Raw genomic sequence first — 19,080 nt, 5'->3', positions numbered from 1 at the left:
TCCTGCAAACACGTGATGCTTCATGCACCTAGTCGTCTTATATATATAATTGTACCAAGTAATAGTACATTGGCATATTAATCCATGTCGATAAACTAAAAATCTTAAATCCAGCTCTAACTAGCACGACCACAAGGGCGCCCCAATATTGGCTTGGTCCACCACCATGTCCATTGTAAAAAGAGAATTGGTTGTGGAAGATTGTGAGTATCGAGATGACGGCGGCGACACGTTTTCCGGCGAGTTTACGGCTGTGCCACCCCCGGACATGGATGAGAATTGTTGCATCTTCATGTGAACTAGCTCAGCCTGTGAAATTGCTAATTGTGTTTGGAGAAAGTCAACTTGTTGTTGCAAAGATGAAATAGTTCCAACACAACCATAAACTGGATCTTTTATTCTTGCATTTGCCTCGTACACCATTGAACTCACTGCATCACCTCGTTGATACTCTGGCAATTCCTGTGGAAATATCAAAATATCCACTTTAGCAAATATATGTATATAGAACTTTAGCATGTTTTCAGCACCAACTATAAATATAGTTGAATATAACGCTTTTTCTGGTCGAGTATGCAACACCCTTTTTTTTTCCGTCTGTCTCAACAAGAATGATATTTGATCTTTTATATTTAAATTTAGAAATAATTTCATTTTACCTGAAGCATCTTGCTGACATTGCTTGCTCCAAATACTTTATGAACACTGGCAAATTTCTGTGGTTCATCACCTGGAAAATAAGGTGCAAAAACACATTCTTGTGTACATCTTCTCCTTAACAACTTACAAGCTGCACATGGAGAAGTTGATCCTCTACCACCATTCTCCTTCATAACTACAAATCTCTAAAACAAACCACTTCAAATTTAGATAATTTATAAGTCAATCCTAAGACACCTTAACTTTTTTAGAAAAGAGTCACTCGATGTATCTATGCTAGTAGAAAGTAATAGATATATAATTAATAAAATAATCAAAATGTATGCGCGCAAGCTAGTTAAACACCACTGTGATCTAGAAAGGTTCTTTAAAAATTCTATATTCACGTACACAAAAGCTTCAATTAAAGACAACTTAATACACTAAACTCTCGCTATTCTAACTTTGACATGTAAAGCGAATTAAGAAGGAAAAAATGGTTGGAGGGAGTGAGGGAGATGAGAGGCTAGGGTGTTTATAGAGGAAAAAAGTAGGCACCAGAAAATCTTTTGTGGGACCTATTAAGGAGAAGCTTTTAGATTTTGGTTAACAAAAACATCTATTTCAAGTAGATCTTTTGTCCCATTACCACATTATTGGTGGGATTTGCTTACACTTGTATAATCTTTATACTTGTTCATTCTTCTAGTTAATTAGTTTTTTCTTATTTCTTTAATTTTTCTATTTAATTTGAGAAGGATAGCTCAGAATTAGAAGCTTAAATATCTTTAAAACATTGTGTGGAGAGAGTTCTACGAAGTCCAACATATCAAAGTAATTAAAGTAGTGGATTTGATAAAGATTTCTTAACCTTTTACTAAATTATGAATGTGTAAAGTTTTTCTTGTGTTTTGAGCGAAGAGTCTATCGGAAACAGCCTCTCTACCTTCCTAAGGTAATAATAAGATCTGTGTATACTCTACTCTTTTCAGATTCCATTCGTGGAATTTCACTGGTATATTGTTGTTGTTATTGTTCCTTGTGCAATTAAAGGAGACTTTGGCAATATAATTCGGAATGACGTTGACTGCTACCTTCACCAACAAATTAGTAGATTAATGATTCAAGTCGTGTGAAGGTTGAATGAAAATATATCATTGATCTTCCCGAAAATAAGAAAATAAAAAATGAAATACTTTTATGTGTGAGGTAATTGATTAGTATATTAAGTAAATCGTCACGTCTGGTAAGTAGCTTGTGAAATTGATTAAGAGGATGTTCATGAGGTAGAAAAACTTGAAGCACATTGATTAGTCAAGGAATGAACAATATTATCCAATGAATCTTCTCGTAATATTGAAATTAAAACAAAACGCTTGTCTATTTATCTATTTTCCTTGTTGCTTTCACTTACTAAATGAGAATTCTAGACGTTGAAAATATAAACATGTTGCAATTGGCAAATTAATTTGGTAGGTATGGAAATTAGATGATTTTAATTTTTTGGCTTACAAGTGTCTGTTTCATCATGGGGGCCATATTTTAGACATTCAAGCTCTACTAATTAATCTTCTAAGATTTCAAAAATCTTCCTTCGTATTCTAAATGCTGAGACAATTAAAATTTACAGAATTTTTTCGTAACCTACTTAAAATAAATCTCTTTGACAATAAATGAGATTTTACACTGTTCGAGTTAGGGGTGTACATGGACCGGGTTGGTTCGGGTTTTTAAAGACCAAACTAAACCAATTGCATCGGGTTTTTAAATTTATAAACCAAACCAAACCAACAAAAGTCGGGTTTTTCAACCTCGGGTTTTCTCGGTTTTTTCGGGTTGCTCGGGTTTTTCGGGTTTTTTCCGGTAAAGTCTTCATACAAAACATATAACTTATACTTCAAATATTTCTTTAGTCCTAGTAAGATACGACGATCTAATTAAGATATTTATTAAGAAAATAACACAAAACGTGATGAGAGATGACATTGTACTAAAATATTCAACGAAAAAAATTAATGAAATTGCATAAAATAAAATTATCATAATCTAAAAGTACTAAGTCATACTACAATAAATACAACTAATTTATAAGGCATGTAAAAAATGATCATAATCTAAAAGTACTAAGTCATGCTAAAATAAGTACGGCTACTAAGTATTAATTACATGACTAAATATTAAAGAAAAAAAATAAAATTAAGTTATTTATTTTCACTTTCTAAACTAATATAAAACTAAAGAATAGATATCAAAATTATTGTCATTCTAGTGTTAGATATGAATTTCTTTTGTTAGCATTAGTATTGATTTGATTTTTGTTGAGTTTTATTTGAGTTACTAATATCATTGGGCTATAAAACTTATTAAACCATTCAAAAGTCTAATTCCAAGCTTGAAATAATATGTTAAAAGACAAAAAACTATGAAAAAGTTAAAGAAACATTTATAAATTACATTATAAATAAATATTTCTATGTATAAAATGTGTTTGAATTTTATAAATGTAATGTCGGGTTGGTTTGATTCGGTTTGACTTTTTTTAGTTAAAACCAAACCAAACCAATAGTGTTCGGTTTTTCTTTTTAAAACTAAACCAAGTCAAACCAAACCACTAGTCGGGTTTTTTTCTCGATTTGGTTCGGATTATCGGTTTGGTGCGGTTTGTCGGTTTGCTTTGTACACCCCTAATTCGAGTAGTTTAATATGTTACTCCCACTAATCATCATATATTATACTAAAAGTGGGAAGTCCCTTAGTGTAAAGTTGGATTACTAAAATGCCCCTAAAAAATTAAATGACCATTTTGCCCTTACATTTCAATTACCAAAAATAATAAATTTTCATTTTAATTACAATAAATAGGATAATTGAAAAGACATCAGCTTAAACCTTACGTTAACTAATGAATATGATAAGTGAAAAGACAACTAGAAGTAACAAATAATGCGGGTGGCCACCACAAGACGTGGGGGCACAAAAAAAGTCACACTTTTTATCTTATTATTACTATCAGTGTTAAATTCATAGCATAGATTCACGGTATTTAGCCGTTCATCTATATCTAATTTCTTGTATTGTTTTTCAATTTCCACCACTGGAGTTATAAACCAAGATTAATAAATTACATGAATGGTATTTCCTTAGACTTTGGCTTTGTGGTTTGATTGGAGTACCTTACACCTGTTAACCGGTTTAAACCGGATCGGATCGGTAACCGGTTAATAAACTGGTCGGTTTTCGGTTAAAAAATCAGAACCGGCCACCGGTTCCGATTTACCAGTTAAAAACTCGAAACCGGAACCGGTCCGGTTCAAACACGTCCAAAACCTCTTTTTATTTTTATTTTTTGTATAGTATATATATATTATAGTATTTATTAGTATATTGTATGTATATTTACATATGTTATATAAGTTTGTAAAGTTTATATATTTACTGACTAACAGGCTAATAGCAAGTCAGCAATACAGCATATACGAGTATATATATATATATATATATATATATATATATATATAAAGTTATATGCTTAAGTTATAATATACTTAGGTTATATAACTTATATATATATATATATATATATATATATATATATGTTTAAGTTATATGTATACTATATATAGTTATAAGTTATATATATATATATATATGTTTAAGTATATTATATATAGCAGCCCAACGGCTACAATTAAAAAAAAAAAAAAATGACCGGTTTTACCGGTTTAACCTGTTCCAGTTCCAAAAAAATAGAAATCGGAACCGATAGTTAATATACGATTAATCGAAACTGATTAACCGGTTCAACCTGTTCCGATTCCAATTTTACCGGTCTGATTACCGGTTTGAACCGGTTAACCCGAACCGGTTGACGGGTTTAGAGTACCTCCTTCAAATGGTGTCCTACCACAGTTCCCTATGCATACAAAAAGCCTGGCTGTTCTCAAGAGACAGGTAATCAAAACTAGCATATAGATAAACATCCGAGTGAGTAATCACTCTGCAGTTTGTTTCAATGAATAAAGAGATATCATGTTCCATCTTTTAAAATCAATTCACCTAAGAAATGGTAAAGGCATGAAAGATAGCTGCCGTTTTGGTTAATCCTCTGTATTAAGAAGATTGAGAGACTTCTAGACAGTTGTGGATGCAATATGTTATCAGTTAGTAAAGAGCTTTTCATTCGGTTGATTATGTATTTATGCAATATTTGTAAATAACTGATTCCAAATGAGCATTTCATTTAACCGGTTATTCGGTTAATGTTCAATTCTTTCTCATTTCTATATGTTAAGTTATTTTTTTTGCTAGCGGAGTCAGAAATTTCATTAAGAGATTCAACGTATAGTATATATATATATATATCATAGTGTAATTTTTCAACAAGAAGGGGTAAACACTGCTTTAGGTAAGGTGGCTCATCTTTAATTTATGTGTGATTCTTTATTTTCAAGCATTCAGCTAATTATTGAAAGTGAAGACATTAGTTGGAGAAAATATTTTAGTCTTCTATTCTCTGTCTTAGATTTTTCATAGGCATCTCAAAGCCTCTCTTATTATTTCTGCAGTTTGATTTTATATGTATTTTTTCCCCTCAAATTTCATGTACTCATTACACACATTTTGTAATATTATTATGCTCATGTCTTTTTGTTTGTCAAGTTCCTTTTTGATTATTAAAAGTTAAATTTGAAAACTAAACTATATCATTTTTTTATGTTCTAATAGTGTTTTTTTTTTTGGTTAAAATGTTCTAATAGTGTTAAATTTAAGTACTAAAATATCAAACTATGGATAGCTAACACATGATCATGCTATATTTTATAGATACAGTCATATTTATACAATTCAATTATTTTTTATCAAATTCACAAATGAAACGACTCAAAATTTTGAATCAGGCAAAAGGTTAAAGTTATGTGCTATTGACATATAAAGAAGGAACAACTGTCAAGATTGAGCACTTAATATATTAAAAGAATTGCATAATTAAAGTCGTTCAAATATTACTTTTCAAATTCATCTGGTAGCAATTTTTTAATATTTTTGTGCTTGCAATAACCATAAATATCCAGCGAATGGGACCAAATTCATTAGTTTAAACTTGCATTTTCCCCATCCATTTTAGTGCACTTCATTGCACACATAATATAGTATTTTTAACATATATATACTATTTAGCATTGGATACATGTGTTCGAGAACTAGTTTACTTCATATGGAGTAACATATTAAACTACTTAGAATAGTGTAAAATCTCATTTATAAAAGGCTTAATGCATATGCGGCCCCCTAAATTTGTCCCTTTTTTTCATTTTAGCACCTCAACTAAGTGTTATTCCTATTAAGTCCCTGAACTTGGCCTTAAGTGTGTCTATGAAATACAATCCGACTTACATAACATATATGGTGAGTTTCATTTTTTTAGCCTTGCGTGTGAATGTCAATTCGCATCCTATGTGAAAAATTCAACCAATCAAAACACCCCACCCATTTTAATTATACACATCAGCGATTACGTTTTGGTTTTGGTTTTTTAGTTTTCAGTTTTGGTTTCTTATTTTTCAGTTTTTGATTTTTCAATTTTAGTTTCCGGTTTGAGCTTTTATTTTCCAGATTTAGTTTTTAGTTTTTAGTTTTTATTTTCAGTTTTAGTTTCCAATTTTGACTTCTTATTTTCTAGTTTTGTAATTTGATTGGTTAAAGTGGTGGCTGTCACTTGTATAACACTGTAGCATACTCTTCTTATCTAATGTGTATAATTAAAATGGGTGGAATATTTTAATTAGTTGAATTTTTCACATAGAATGCAGTTGACATTCACGAGTAAGGCGAAAAAAAATGAAACTCACCATATATATTTTGTAAATCAAATTGTATTTGATAGACACACTTGACGTCAAATTTAGAGATTCATTAGAAATAACACTGAAACGTCAAAATAGAAAAAGTGGCAAGTTTAGGAACCGCGTGTGCATTAAGCAGCGTAAAGCGTAACTAGTGATTTGATTGGCTACTGTCTCTTTATGTCAAATCATTGGCACTGTTTAAGTACGTGGTTAACAATATGATTATTGTAGTGATTTACATCAATAAGTCCATCTACAATCCTGCAAACATTTACATATAAGTACAAAATGTGTCATATTGATATTGACTTATTGTCCTTTTCTCTTAAAACACTTTCAACTGGTATATAATTGTTTTACTTTCAACAAAAATCAAAACAATGTAGCAGGGGTAGAGGGGCAAATGCTAGTAATTGCATTCCAAAGTTAGTTTATGTACATATTTAATGTTTTTTTTTAAACACATACTCCCTTCATTTTAATTTATATGAACTTATTTAACTGAACACGATATTTAAAAAAAAGGAAAATTTTTTAAAACTTGTGGTTTAAAATAAGTCTTGAAAATTTGTATGGCTGTAAATCATTCATAAAGTGAATTTATTTCTAAATTAGAAAAAATATCATTCATTTTGGTAGAGACTAAAAAAAAATATGTTCAAACAAATTGAAATAGAGGGAGTATATCACATGACTAGATACGGAAGGTCGTGCTCGCACGGCCCAACATTTGACTTTTGATATTCAGAAGTTAATTCATATAAAAAGTTTTAATGTTTTTCTTGTTCAACTTTAACTTTAAATATGAACGAAAAATAAAACTTTTTCTTGTTCAACTTTAACTTTAAATATGAACGAAAAATAATTTCATCTTTTTTATACCTACAAGTGACATCTTGCTATTTTTGGTATTATATAGTATTTGTTAAGGATTACATGTTTGGAAATGATTTTTTGTATAAATTTATTAACAAGTAAAATTAAAAAAGAGGAGTATAAAAATTACCGGAAGTAGTTCAAATCAGAGATTCATATTGATATTTCGTTAATATGAGAAGATTTGTCAACCTATCATGCAAAATTGCATCAAGATGATAGGTTTATTTGTGGTTGGAATTGCAATAAACACGTGTTTTCACTACATTTTTTTTCAGAGAAGGGCCAAAAATATATCTGGACTATTTTAAAAGTCTAAATATACCCTTCATCTATCTATTTTTCTAGAAATGCTCCTCCAATCACTCTTTTGGCTTACTTTTGTCCTTAAAACCAATATACCTCTTTTTTATTTATTTGTTGATCAATTTTTATTATTTTTTACCACTTTTTCTTTTTAAGGTGACAATTAAGGCTTAGATATGTCTTATGCTAAGGTATAAATTAATTTTTAGTTATCAATTATTACATGTTATATTCCTATTGTAGGAAACTAAAACATTTTCCCTTTAATTAACTCTACTCCGACTTACATACCTAATGAGACAATATAGTACCCTCAACAAAGAGACATTAGCAATTATTAGCATGTTATAAACGGTAATTTAATCTGATAATTTACAGATATACCTTTAAAAAAATCTGAGTTAAAAAGTATGCAATCTTCTTTAGTGTTTAAGTGAACGTAAATAAAGTTATGTACCTTTTAAGGAGATTAAAGATATATCTTAAATGTTACTTTTCATTGTAATGTTTAACAGAATTTATTGATTGTTAGAACAATTACCGTGAATGAAGGAAGTATTTATTATAAATATATTAGATTCTCACATCGGTTAAACTTATAAGTTGTATCCTCCTATAATAGGAACAAATCTAAGCGCTTCCCCTTAAATGAGTCTTACGTGACGTGAATCCGAATTAATCGGAGCTTCAATGTGAATACCTGACATCAAATGAGAAAGCAAAAAAGGAACAAATCTCATCATTTTAATTAAATTTTAAGTATTATATATCAAATAGTTAAATAAAAAAAGAATTAAATATTTTGAGGTTTAACAAATCTTACTTCTTAAATTAGATTTATGGAAATGTCAATTTGAAATTTCTTTTCAAAGTGTGTGGATAAATATAAAAACCTTATAAATATTAACACATGTTTTATTATTCTATTACAGTTTTGTACAACCCAATGTGCAAGTAAAAATTTAATTATAAATAAAAGTAAAATGTTTCCCTTAACATTTATGACAGTCATTTGCTTAAACAAATTTGATCCCATAAGAAAAGAATATAAATAAGTTTACACCGAGTGCAGTACTCCATTAACCCTGAACAAGATGCTTTTTGTAGCTCTTGAGAAGAAATGCAGATTGTTCTAGAGTTCCATTATGACCATTGGTGACACAATTACTGATTTGCTCTCCCATGAAGTCAGATTTACCAAAATGCCCTTGGTCGTCCATGGCAAGGCTCTTCTATATAGTAGACTAGACGGCCTAGGCGCACGGGCCCAATACTTTAAATTATAGTGCATCTATGTGTATGTAGTTGTCTTTGAATATATATATATATATATAGATTATATATTATGTTCAAAACACGATTAATATAACATTGTAGTTTGTGCTCCGTATCTAAAATTTTATTATATTAATGTTTGCTACGAATAAAAAATCGGCAAATTTATTAATATTTTTTAAAAGAGAAGACTTGTTTATAAGAAAACTATTTTCCTCTCTTTGAGATAAAACAATAGCAATATTTAAGCATCAGTTGATACTTTCAATTTTAATTCGATTAATTTAAAGGTGTAAAATACTTATTATTTTTTTATCAAATTTTGATTTGGATAATTCTAATTCAAATTATTAAATTAATTTTACATGTTTAAAACGAAACAAAGTAGAAATTGATTTTCTATTTAAACGATGAAATACTATTTTTTAATTTTTGGTAAATATTCTTGGTTTAGCTCATTTTGCTTGTCATGTTGTCTTTTGCATGATTTTTTAAGAAAACGTTGATTAGAATTATAATTTGACTAATTTACCTCATTCATTATTTGATCTCTATTTGATATATTTTTTTTTTACAACATTAATCTCTTTTCACATTATTCTATCTTATTTTAAAATATAAATCTTTTAAGTATATTTATTTTAGTGAACATAACAAATAGATGACATGGCAGAATAACAAATATAACAGTTTAATATCTAGATTAGATCTCAAGCTAATATAAAAAAAAAAAAAAAAAAAAAAACGGTATGGTTTGACTACTTAACTTTTTGAAGAAAAACAGTTTCATTTGCTCCCACTAATGGATTGATACGCACGTGGCAATGAATCTATCATTATTGACTTAATGAGATACTTTGGAAATTAGTGTTTACTACGAATACAAAGTTTTTTTTTTTTTTTTTGACATTATTTTTTTAATATGGGTTTCACTTTTTTTTTTTTTTTTTTTTTATATTGCTTGATTTTGTTAATCTGGGGTACATTTTTTATATTACTTGGTGTTGTTTAGTATGGGGCCCACCCTTTTGGACATTATTAGTTTGCACTATTTTATGCATATATATATATATATATATATATATTATGTTCAAAATACGATTAATATAACATTGTAGTTTGTGCTCCGTATCTAAAACTTTATTATATCAGTGTTTGCTACGAATACAAAGTCTGCACATTTTTTTTTTACATTGTTTATTTTTTTAATATGGGATTCACTTTTTTTTATATTGCTTGATTTTGTTAATCTAGGGTCCACTTTTTTTTTCCCCGTGAGTTTGGAGATAGTGGGTTCCACTTTTTTTACTTTTTTTTTTTAATGTTCAAAACACGATTAATATAACATTGTATTTGTGCTCCGTATCTAAAACCTTATTATATTAGTGTTTGCTACGAATACAAAGTCTGCACGTTTTTTTTTTGATATTATTTGTTTTTTTAATATGAGGTTCACTTTTTTTTTTATATTGCTTGATTTTGTTAATATGAGGTCCACTTTTTTTTTCCCGTGAGTTTGGAGATGGTGGGTTCCAGTTTTTTTACTTTTTTTTTTTTTTAATATTGGTTGGTTTGTGTTTAATATGGGAACCACACTTTTTTTTTAATATTGGTTGGTTTGTGTTTAATATGTGGGCCCACAATTAACATTGTAGTTTGTGCTCCGTATCTAAAACTTTATTATATTAGTGTTTGCTACGAATACAAAGTCTGCACGTTTTTTTTTTGACATTGTTTATTTTTTTAATATGAGATTTACTTTTTTTTATATTGCTTGATTTTGTTAATATGGGGCTCACTTTTTTTCCCCGTGAGTTTGGAGATGGCGGGTTCCACTTTTTTTACTTTTTTTTTAATATTCAAAACACGATTAATATAACATTGTAGTTTGTGCTCCGTATCTAAAACTTTATTATATTAGTGTTTGCTACGAATACAAAGTCTGCACGTTTTTTTTTTTTGACATTGTTTGTTTTTTTAATATGGGATTCACTTTTTTTTTATATTGCTTGATTTTGTTAATATGGGGTCCACTTTGTTTTCTCCGTGAATTTGGAGATGGTGAGTTTCACTTTTTTTACCTTTTTTTTTTTTAATATTGATTGGTTTGTATTTAATATGGTTAAATATTGATTGGTTTGTGTTTAATATGTGGGCCCATAAAAAACGGACGATGAAAGAAGGACGATCAAAGTGCCCAAACTCCCTCTTCTAAATAGTAGTAAAGTAAAGTGAAGTAAAATAAAATAGTAAATGTTCAAAACTTTCTTGTTTCGAACAAATTATTTTGGAGAAACTGAATGAGACAATAAAACTAAAATGATTTTCGTACAGAGGCATTTAAAAGTCGGTGGTTGGTGTAATTAATTAACCTTTATTATAATTTAATGGTTATCCCTCTGCCATTTGTTACTATCTAACAGGTAGAAGACACTTGCTGATGCCAGTTGGAGAATTTGTTGTCACTTTTCTGAGGAGACAGAAGTCCCAAAACGGACGACGAAAGAAGGACGACCAAAAGTGTCCCAAACTCCCTCTTCTAAATAGCAGTGAAATTTGGATTCTGTCAAATCTGTATCTATGGGTGAGAATCACTCTTTTTATTTAATTTTATTAAGCACCTTATCCTTTTTAGTTTGTCCGGCAAGGAATGGCATATTTCTAGATTTATAAACAAATTAACTTTTAAATTCACTTTATTTTTATTGAAACAATTTATATCCGGATAATGATACAAGGGTCATTCGCACAAATGCCCTTATTTGAGGGTGGTCTTTAATTTTTGTCCCTCAAATTGCTGATCTTTAATTTTTGTCTTTCGGCACTTTAAGTGGCCGAAAATACTCCTGAGATTCGGGTTTGAACCCTAGCAGAGGAAAAAAAAATCGCAAGATAGAATTTGTAGCAAATTAGGCTTATTCAGGCAAAATGTTATGCCTTAAGGCATGAGGCATAACTTTTGTAGAATCCCAGCAAAGTAAAAAAAAAAAAAATTTGTAAGGCAATGTTTCATAGCAAACTATGCCTATTCGGGAGTAAAGTTATGTCTTACGACATACTTCTGTAGAAATTAAGCTATCCTAAGAACTATCACTTACGACATAACTTAGAACTACAAGGCATAACTTTTACCTTAAGTCAGAACTCTCGTGAAATCTTGCCTTGCAGTTTTTTTTTGTTTAACTGAGTTGGGGTTTAAACCCAGAATCTCGGGGTATTTTCGGCCACTTTTTTAGGCGAAGATCAAAAATTAAAGACCAGCAATTTGAGGGACAAAAATTAAAGACCAGCTCGACGCAAAAAAATAATGATACAAATGTTTATGACTTATTTTGGATCACAAATTTAAGAAATATTTTTTTCTTTCTAAATTTTATATGCAGTCAAACAACGACACATAAATTGAAACCGAAGAAATATGCGGGAGATATGCGATCTATTCATGGTAAGGAAAAAAAGTTTAAAATGAAAATTTTGTTATAAAATAAAAACTATGAAGTAAATACACAGAAGAAATATGTAGAGAGAATATGTAGAGAGATATCAGATTATATTACTTCTGCTCTTTCAACATTGCATCTGTGCATCCTATTTATAGAAGCAACAGGACATGGGATATTTTGAGATATTTTGGGATATTTTGAGATATTTCTAACTTAATGGATATCCACTAATTTGGGATATTTATAACACTCCCCCTTGGATGTCCATTAATAGATGATGTACCTCGTTAAAACCTTATTAAAAAAAAACCCTGTGGGAAAAAGTCCTAATGAAGGAAAAAGAGTGCACATATCTAGAAATACGCTTTGAGAGCTGCCTCATTAAAAACCTTACCAAGAAAACCCAATGGGACAAAACTTGGTTAAGGAAAAAAGAGTACAACGCGTATTTCACTCCCCCTGACGAAAACCAAGATTCAGATGTCGGAGTCTTCGCATTCCAATCTTGAATATCATCTTCTCAAGAGTTGAAGTTGGCAAAGATTTAGTGAACAAATCTGCAGGATTGTCACTTGAACGGATTTGTTGCACATCAATATCACCATTCTTCTGGAGATCGTGTGTGAAAAATAACTTTGGTGAAATGTGCTTTGTTCTATCTCCTTTTATGAAACCTCCTTTTAATTGAGCTATGCATACAGCATTATCTTCATATAATATTGTGGGTATTTTTGTATCACACTTCAAGCCACATCTTTCTCTGATGAAATGTATCACTGATCTCAACCACACACATTCTCTACTTGCTTTATGAATAGCGATTATCTCAGCATGATTTGAAGAAGTAGCAACAATGGACTGCTTGGTCGATCGCCATGATATAGCAGTACCTCCGCATGTAAACAGATAACCTGTTTGAGATCGAGCTTTATGTGGATCAGGGTAAATAACCTACATCTGCATAACCAACAAGATCTGTACTACCTTTGTTAGTATAAAACAGACCCATATCGCTAGTTCCCTTCAGATATCGCAATATATGCTTAATCCCGTTCCAATGCCTCCGTGTAGGAGAAGAGCTATATCTTGCTAGCAAATTAACAGAAAATGCTATGTCAGGTCTTGTAGCATTAGCAAGATACATAAGTGCACCTATTGCACTAAGATATGGTACTTCAGGACCAAGTAGCTCTTCGTTTTCTTCCTGAGGTCGGAACGGATCTTTGCTCACTTCAAGTGAGCGAACAACCATAGGAGTACTTAAAGGATGCGAATTGTCCATGTAAAACCGATTTAAAACTTTCTCAGTATAGGCAGATTGATGGATAAAGATCCCTTTTGCGAAATGTTCAATTTGCAGACCAAGACAGAGTTTTGTCTTTCCGAGATCTTTCATCTCAAATTCTTTCTTCAAATATTCAATCGCCTTTTGGAGCTCTTCTGGAGTTCCAATGAGGTTTATGTCATCAACATAAACAACAAGTATTATGAACCCTGATTTTGTTTTCTTAATAAAAACACATGGACAAATGGCATCATTTATATATCCTTCATTTATCAAGTACTCACTTAGGCGATTATACCACATACGCCCTGATTGTTTTAAACCATATAATGATCTTTGTAATCTGATTGAATACATTTCCCGAGACTTTAAACCAAATGCTTCAGGCATTTTATATCCTTCAGGAATTTTCATATAAATTTCATCAAGTAAGCCACATAGGCCGTGACAGCATCCATCAGTATAAATAATGTGACATCTTCTGTTGTTTGGACTGCTGGCCCAATAAACATTACGTTTACCAAGATGCATCATTTTACTTGGTAATTATTCTACGTCAACATGCTTTAAGAGACGTAGAAATCAAATCCTCACGACCTTGTACAATATTGCGCGCTATATTGTATATTGTCGACAAGATATCATGTTGTATCGGTTCGAAATTCGACATAACTTACTGAGATCTCATCACTTCATTATTTTCAGGTACCTGAACCTCCCATAAGGTTTATGAAGTGTTATGTCGTAGCTCTTCAAGAGCACATTGCCTCCTTATTATGATCATTCGCTCCTCCCTTTTTCAAGGATTATTATATTTGGAACCGATTGGTCTACCATGCTCCATGCACGCTATAGACTTTGTCCTTCAGGGACATTAAGAGCATTTTGCAGATGAAATATGAAATAGTTGGGTCAGCAAATGCTTCCAGCATTTGATTTGAATTATCTGAGGATCATACTGATGATAATTCACAACATATTTCTTAGCTGCTTATTATCTCCCCCTAATTTTAGTGACACATGTCCCTATTTTCTTTGGGAAAATCCATCTGTGTGCATCATGATATATCCATTAATCATGTACCGCACATCAAATTCTAAAAGATGAAAATATCTAGTTCCTGACCCTGAACCAAATATGAGGGGAGAATTTATCAAAATTTAATGATCTGAAGCATACAAGTGCTGTTGTATGCAATATATCATATCTCAGACCAACATCTGAAACTCTGTTCTCATAAGCAATTGTTTAGCTGTATTATGGAGGCATCCAATGCCAAACCAACTTAGATATAAACCAGCATTATCAAGATGATTGTCTTGATTACATATTCTGAAAATTGTGCTTCCAACTCAATTATTTTGAGCAAGCAACTTTGTAAATGTCAAACTGCCAGTTGACAATAAACATACATGTGAATGTCTTAAATAGATGCATCTATTTAAGACATCACATTGCAGGTGAAGGGGCCCACATTCACCTTTTATATTTTTCAGAATTTTGGGGATTCAGTCCCAACATTAGCTGGTGTAATCAACTTATCATGAGAACAAGCAACACAAACAAATTCTTGAAGAATCTTCTAGTTCTTCAATATGTTTTTAATACTCAATTAGCACATCAGATTTAAATCAGGACGATCAAAATGGTCTTGTCAACTGATAAAATTATCTGTACCCGTAAACTTCAAGTTTACTATGACGAGTGCTATTTCTTTTAATAAACTTCTGGTTTACTATTGCATGAAATTTTATGTCAAAACTTCTGGTTTATTGTGACATGCGATCTCATCATGCTCGGGTAACGCTTTACACACGTGACCCTACCCGTAATAAGTTGGAGATATTCAATCTTCCAATCATCTGTAGTCTCAATATGATGACCATTTTTCTCGCTAGTAAACTTCAGGTTTACTATAATTTATTTTCCAATCGAAATAATTATGATCTCTGATAAATGGTGCTATTACATATAGCCTCTTCGAGAGACTTCAATTTATCTATCATAATCAGATATTATATGGACACTGCTAGTGTCATGATACTTGTAAATAAATAATTAGCTCTTCTGGAGCCTTTGATCATTAATTTCTATTACCAAATATTTCTTAAATACTTTTGGTACCATGAAAGCAAATTTCGACACTACTGGTGTCACGAAATAAACATTGAATTCTAAACTTCAATATTTCAAACATCTCCTTCAGGGAGATTCATCATTAACATCTGAGCATTTTGTATCAAAGAGGCAACCACACAGTTATTAATTCCTTCAGGGGAAAATACATTAATTGTTATTTCCTTCGAGGAAATCAATAACAACTAACCATAATGTATTAATGTGGTTATAGCAGAACCATTCTACTCTGCTCCCTTTTCCTTAGAATGATACTTTAATATGTTTCGACGTACGACAGGTACGTATAGCAATGTCTGAATTTCATACCACAAAAATATAACATCTACATTCCTTGTATTTTATCCCTCCAGGAGATAAGTTGTGGTATTTGTTCATTCACTTCGGGGAATGAAACCTGATTATTTAAATGTGCTTGAAATACGACGCTCATCAATAGCTCGTTATTTTGCTCAAACACAAGAAGACATTGCTTCAGAATATTTCTCAGATATTTTGGTAATTATTTCTGCTTCAGGAGTAAAGTTTCAGAGTTTTACTGCTTCGGGAGTAAAGTTTCAAGTTTTACCACTTCGGGAGTAAAGTTTAAAGGTTGACTAATTCAGGAGTAAATTTCTGAATTCTACTACTTCGGGAGTAGCTTTCAAAGTTGTACTATTTCAGGAGTAGAATTAAAAGCATTACTACTTCAGGAGTAAAATACATAGGCTTACTACTTCTGGAGTAGAATTCAAAGTTTGCTACTCGTGGAGCAAAATTATGAGTTTAGTACTTCGAGAGAAAAGCATATAATATTCAGAATATTTCTTCTCAATTATTCTAGCTCTTTTGGAGATGAATCATGATATTTTCACAATCAAATGCACGTTTATATTTATAGGTGTTACGACATACTATCACATTCATTTCAGAGAATGGATCTGTACTTGCAACATTTATCAAAAGTTTTAATTCTGCAGGAATAAAACATAATTATCTGAACGTGCTTTAAGCATATCAAATCGTGATAGCTTACAGCCTCTTTTAAGATATTGCTACTTCAGGAGCAAATCGAGGCATACATATAATGTGGAGAATTTTTCTCTAACACATCTTCAACCATAAACACAATAAGCCCGTAAAATATTACCACTTCTGGTGTTCACGGATATAAACTCATTTAATCAATTCATATTTGCGAACTAACCTTCCAGTAGAATATTGGCATAAGGCCTTCAGCAACTTCGAGGCTTTCAAAGTATTTGCTCAAGATGGTTGAGACTCGTGCTGATAACGTGTTATAAAATAAAAACTATGAAGTAAATACACAGAAGAAATATGTAGAGAGAATATGTAGAGAGATATCAGATTATATTACTTCTGCTCTTTCAACATTGCATCTGTGCATCCTATTTATAGAAGCAACAGGACATGGGATATTTTGAGATATTTTGGGATATTTTGAGATATTTCTAACTTAATGGATATCCACTAATTTGGGATATTTATAACAAATTTTGAGTTGTTTTAAAAGATGATGGTTCATCAATGTTTTTTGGATTGAAGTCGACAATCTGTGGTCCAATTGAAGTTAGAACCTAAGCCCAATATGGAGTAAGCCCATATTTTAAAATTTTGGCCCATATTCGCAAAGAGGCAGTAATAGAGAAAATAATTCCTTCTGACTTTTCTTATTTCTTCTTTTTCTTTCTTAAAGTCTTCCTTTTGGAAGTGAAACCCACTGCCTGAATGTTTTATTTTCTATAATCAAGGGATATGATAGAATGGTCGGAATTCCTTTATTCTTAATTGGAGGTTTTGGCTTGAGCCCTGAAAATAGAGAACTTTTTGGGAGAGAGCGCTCTACCCCCTTAATGGGCCAATTCGGTGTGCACAGATTAGGCCTGTGCACAAATCGGTTCAATCCGAATTTCCGAACCGATTCGAAACAATTCGAATAATTCAATTTGGATAATACAATTCGATTTCGATTTACAAATGCAATTGTAAAATATTACGGTTTAACCGTTTGGATACGGTTGGCTTTAATTATCAACCGAACCAATCCGAACAAACCAAATTTATATGCCACTAGTGACTAATATGGTATATGTAATGTGGTGTTGGCGGATTTGTATGCTTGCACAAGTTGTCAAACTCTTGTTTTGCTATTTATATGCTATTTTTTTTTCCCTCCCATTTTTAGGAGGATTTATAGTGTTTCCACACTTTCCCTCCAGTGTGACTCGAACCCAGGACCTACCGGTCGTGGGTGGAGGTGCTTAACCACTGAGCCATCCCTCACTTGTCTATTTATATGCTATTATGCTTGCAAGTTTATGGTTTTTTCTTGGTTAATGTCTTGGTTATAAGGCTGCAAGTTTAGGATCTCATTATTTTTTGTTATGTTTACTCTAAAACTGAAATGAAATAGTTACTTGTTTAAATTTCGAATAAACCGAACAAATCGATTTGTGTAACCGAACCGAAATAATAAAAAACGAATCAAATTGAACCTAGAATGGATCGAGTTTGGTTGAGAATTTTAGAAAGTCGAAATTCAAAATTTCAACTCGATGATGGCCAAAACCGATCCGAACCGATTTGTGAACCGTCCTAGCACAGACGGAGTCAGGATTAGAAGTTATTTGCCACTGAACCTATAGTTCGCTATAATACTGGGTCCGAAACGAAATATTTATAAATATTTAGTGGATTTCCAAAACCACTGAGTTTGCTGAACCTGTAACTAATAATGTACCTTCATCTTTAATGGTGCGAATTCGAATTAATCGGATCAGTAGGCTTCAAATAACAGTCGCTTAAACAGAAAAATGTTCTATTTTCGATTTTATGTCCTTTATTTATCATTGTGAAGAGATTTTCTAAAAATCTCAAAATTTTCATAATACATTTGGTAAGAAGTTTTCTATGGTTGAGAAAAGTAGCAGCATCAAGTTCTCTATATCTTTAAAGGAGTAGGACCAATATACTGAAAAGCTAAAGTAGGTCCCCAGATTAAATTTGGGCCCCCTACCCCTAGTCCTACCCCCCCCCCTCCCTCCTCCCCGCCCCACCAAGAAAATGTGTAAAGATAGTAATTCTGGTTATGATAACTAATAAAAAGACCTGAAATAGTAGAAACTATGAAAGTTTTGTCCAGTTCTTTTTAGGGTTAAAAAATAGTTGGGGGATGAGATCATCCATGACATGGTTCTCACTTCTAACTAATTTGGACCACTTTCCACTATATTGGATCCAAGAATGCCCTGTTGCATGCCATAATCCCAATTA

The 19,080-nt window shown here is 31.4% G+C and overlaps 1 protein-coding gene across 1 annotated transcript; it reads right to left on the bottom strand.

Moving 5' to 3' along the window:
• Window positions 1–1,160, bottom strand: LOC132604602 (LOB domain-containing protein 4-like). Its single transcript, XM_060318176.1, has 2 exons — window positions 660–1,160; window positions 1–462 (listed from the first exon to the last, which is right to left on the bottom strand). The coding sequence occupies exons 1-2, from the start codon at window positions 831–833 to the stop codon at window positions 121–123; spliced, it is 516 nt and encodes a 171-aa protein (XP_060174159.1). The 5' UTR covers window positions 834–1,160; the 3' UTR covers window positions 1–120.
• Between the last annotated feature and the right edge of the window lie 17,920 nt (window positions 1,161–19,080).

The sequence above is a fragment of the Lycium barbarum genome, chromosome 7 (genome assembly GCF_019175385.1).
Source record: "Lycium barbarum isolate Lr01 chromosome 7, ASM1917538v2, whole genome shotgun sequence".
Lineage (NCBI taxonomy): Eukaryota > Viridiplantae > Streptophyta > Magnoliopsida > Solanales > Solanaceae > Lycium > Lycium barbarum.
This window is presented reverse-complemented; position numbering and strand designations above follow the sequence as displayed.

Bases quoted from the DNA above. Each gene is read 5' to 3' on its own strand.
- LOC132604602 (XM_060318176.1), bottom strand. From the start codon at position 833: ATGAAGGAGAATGGTGGTAGAGGATCAACTTCTCCATGTGCAGCTTGT. The intron at 463-659 runs GTAAAATGAAAT...ATATTTCCACAG, and splicing joins ATGTCAGCAAGATGCTTCAG to GAATTGCCAGAGTATCAACG.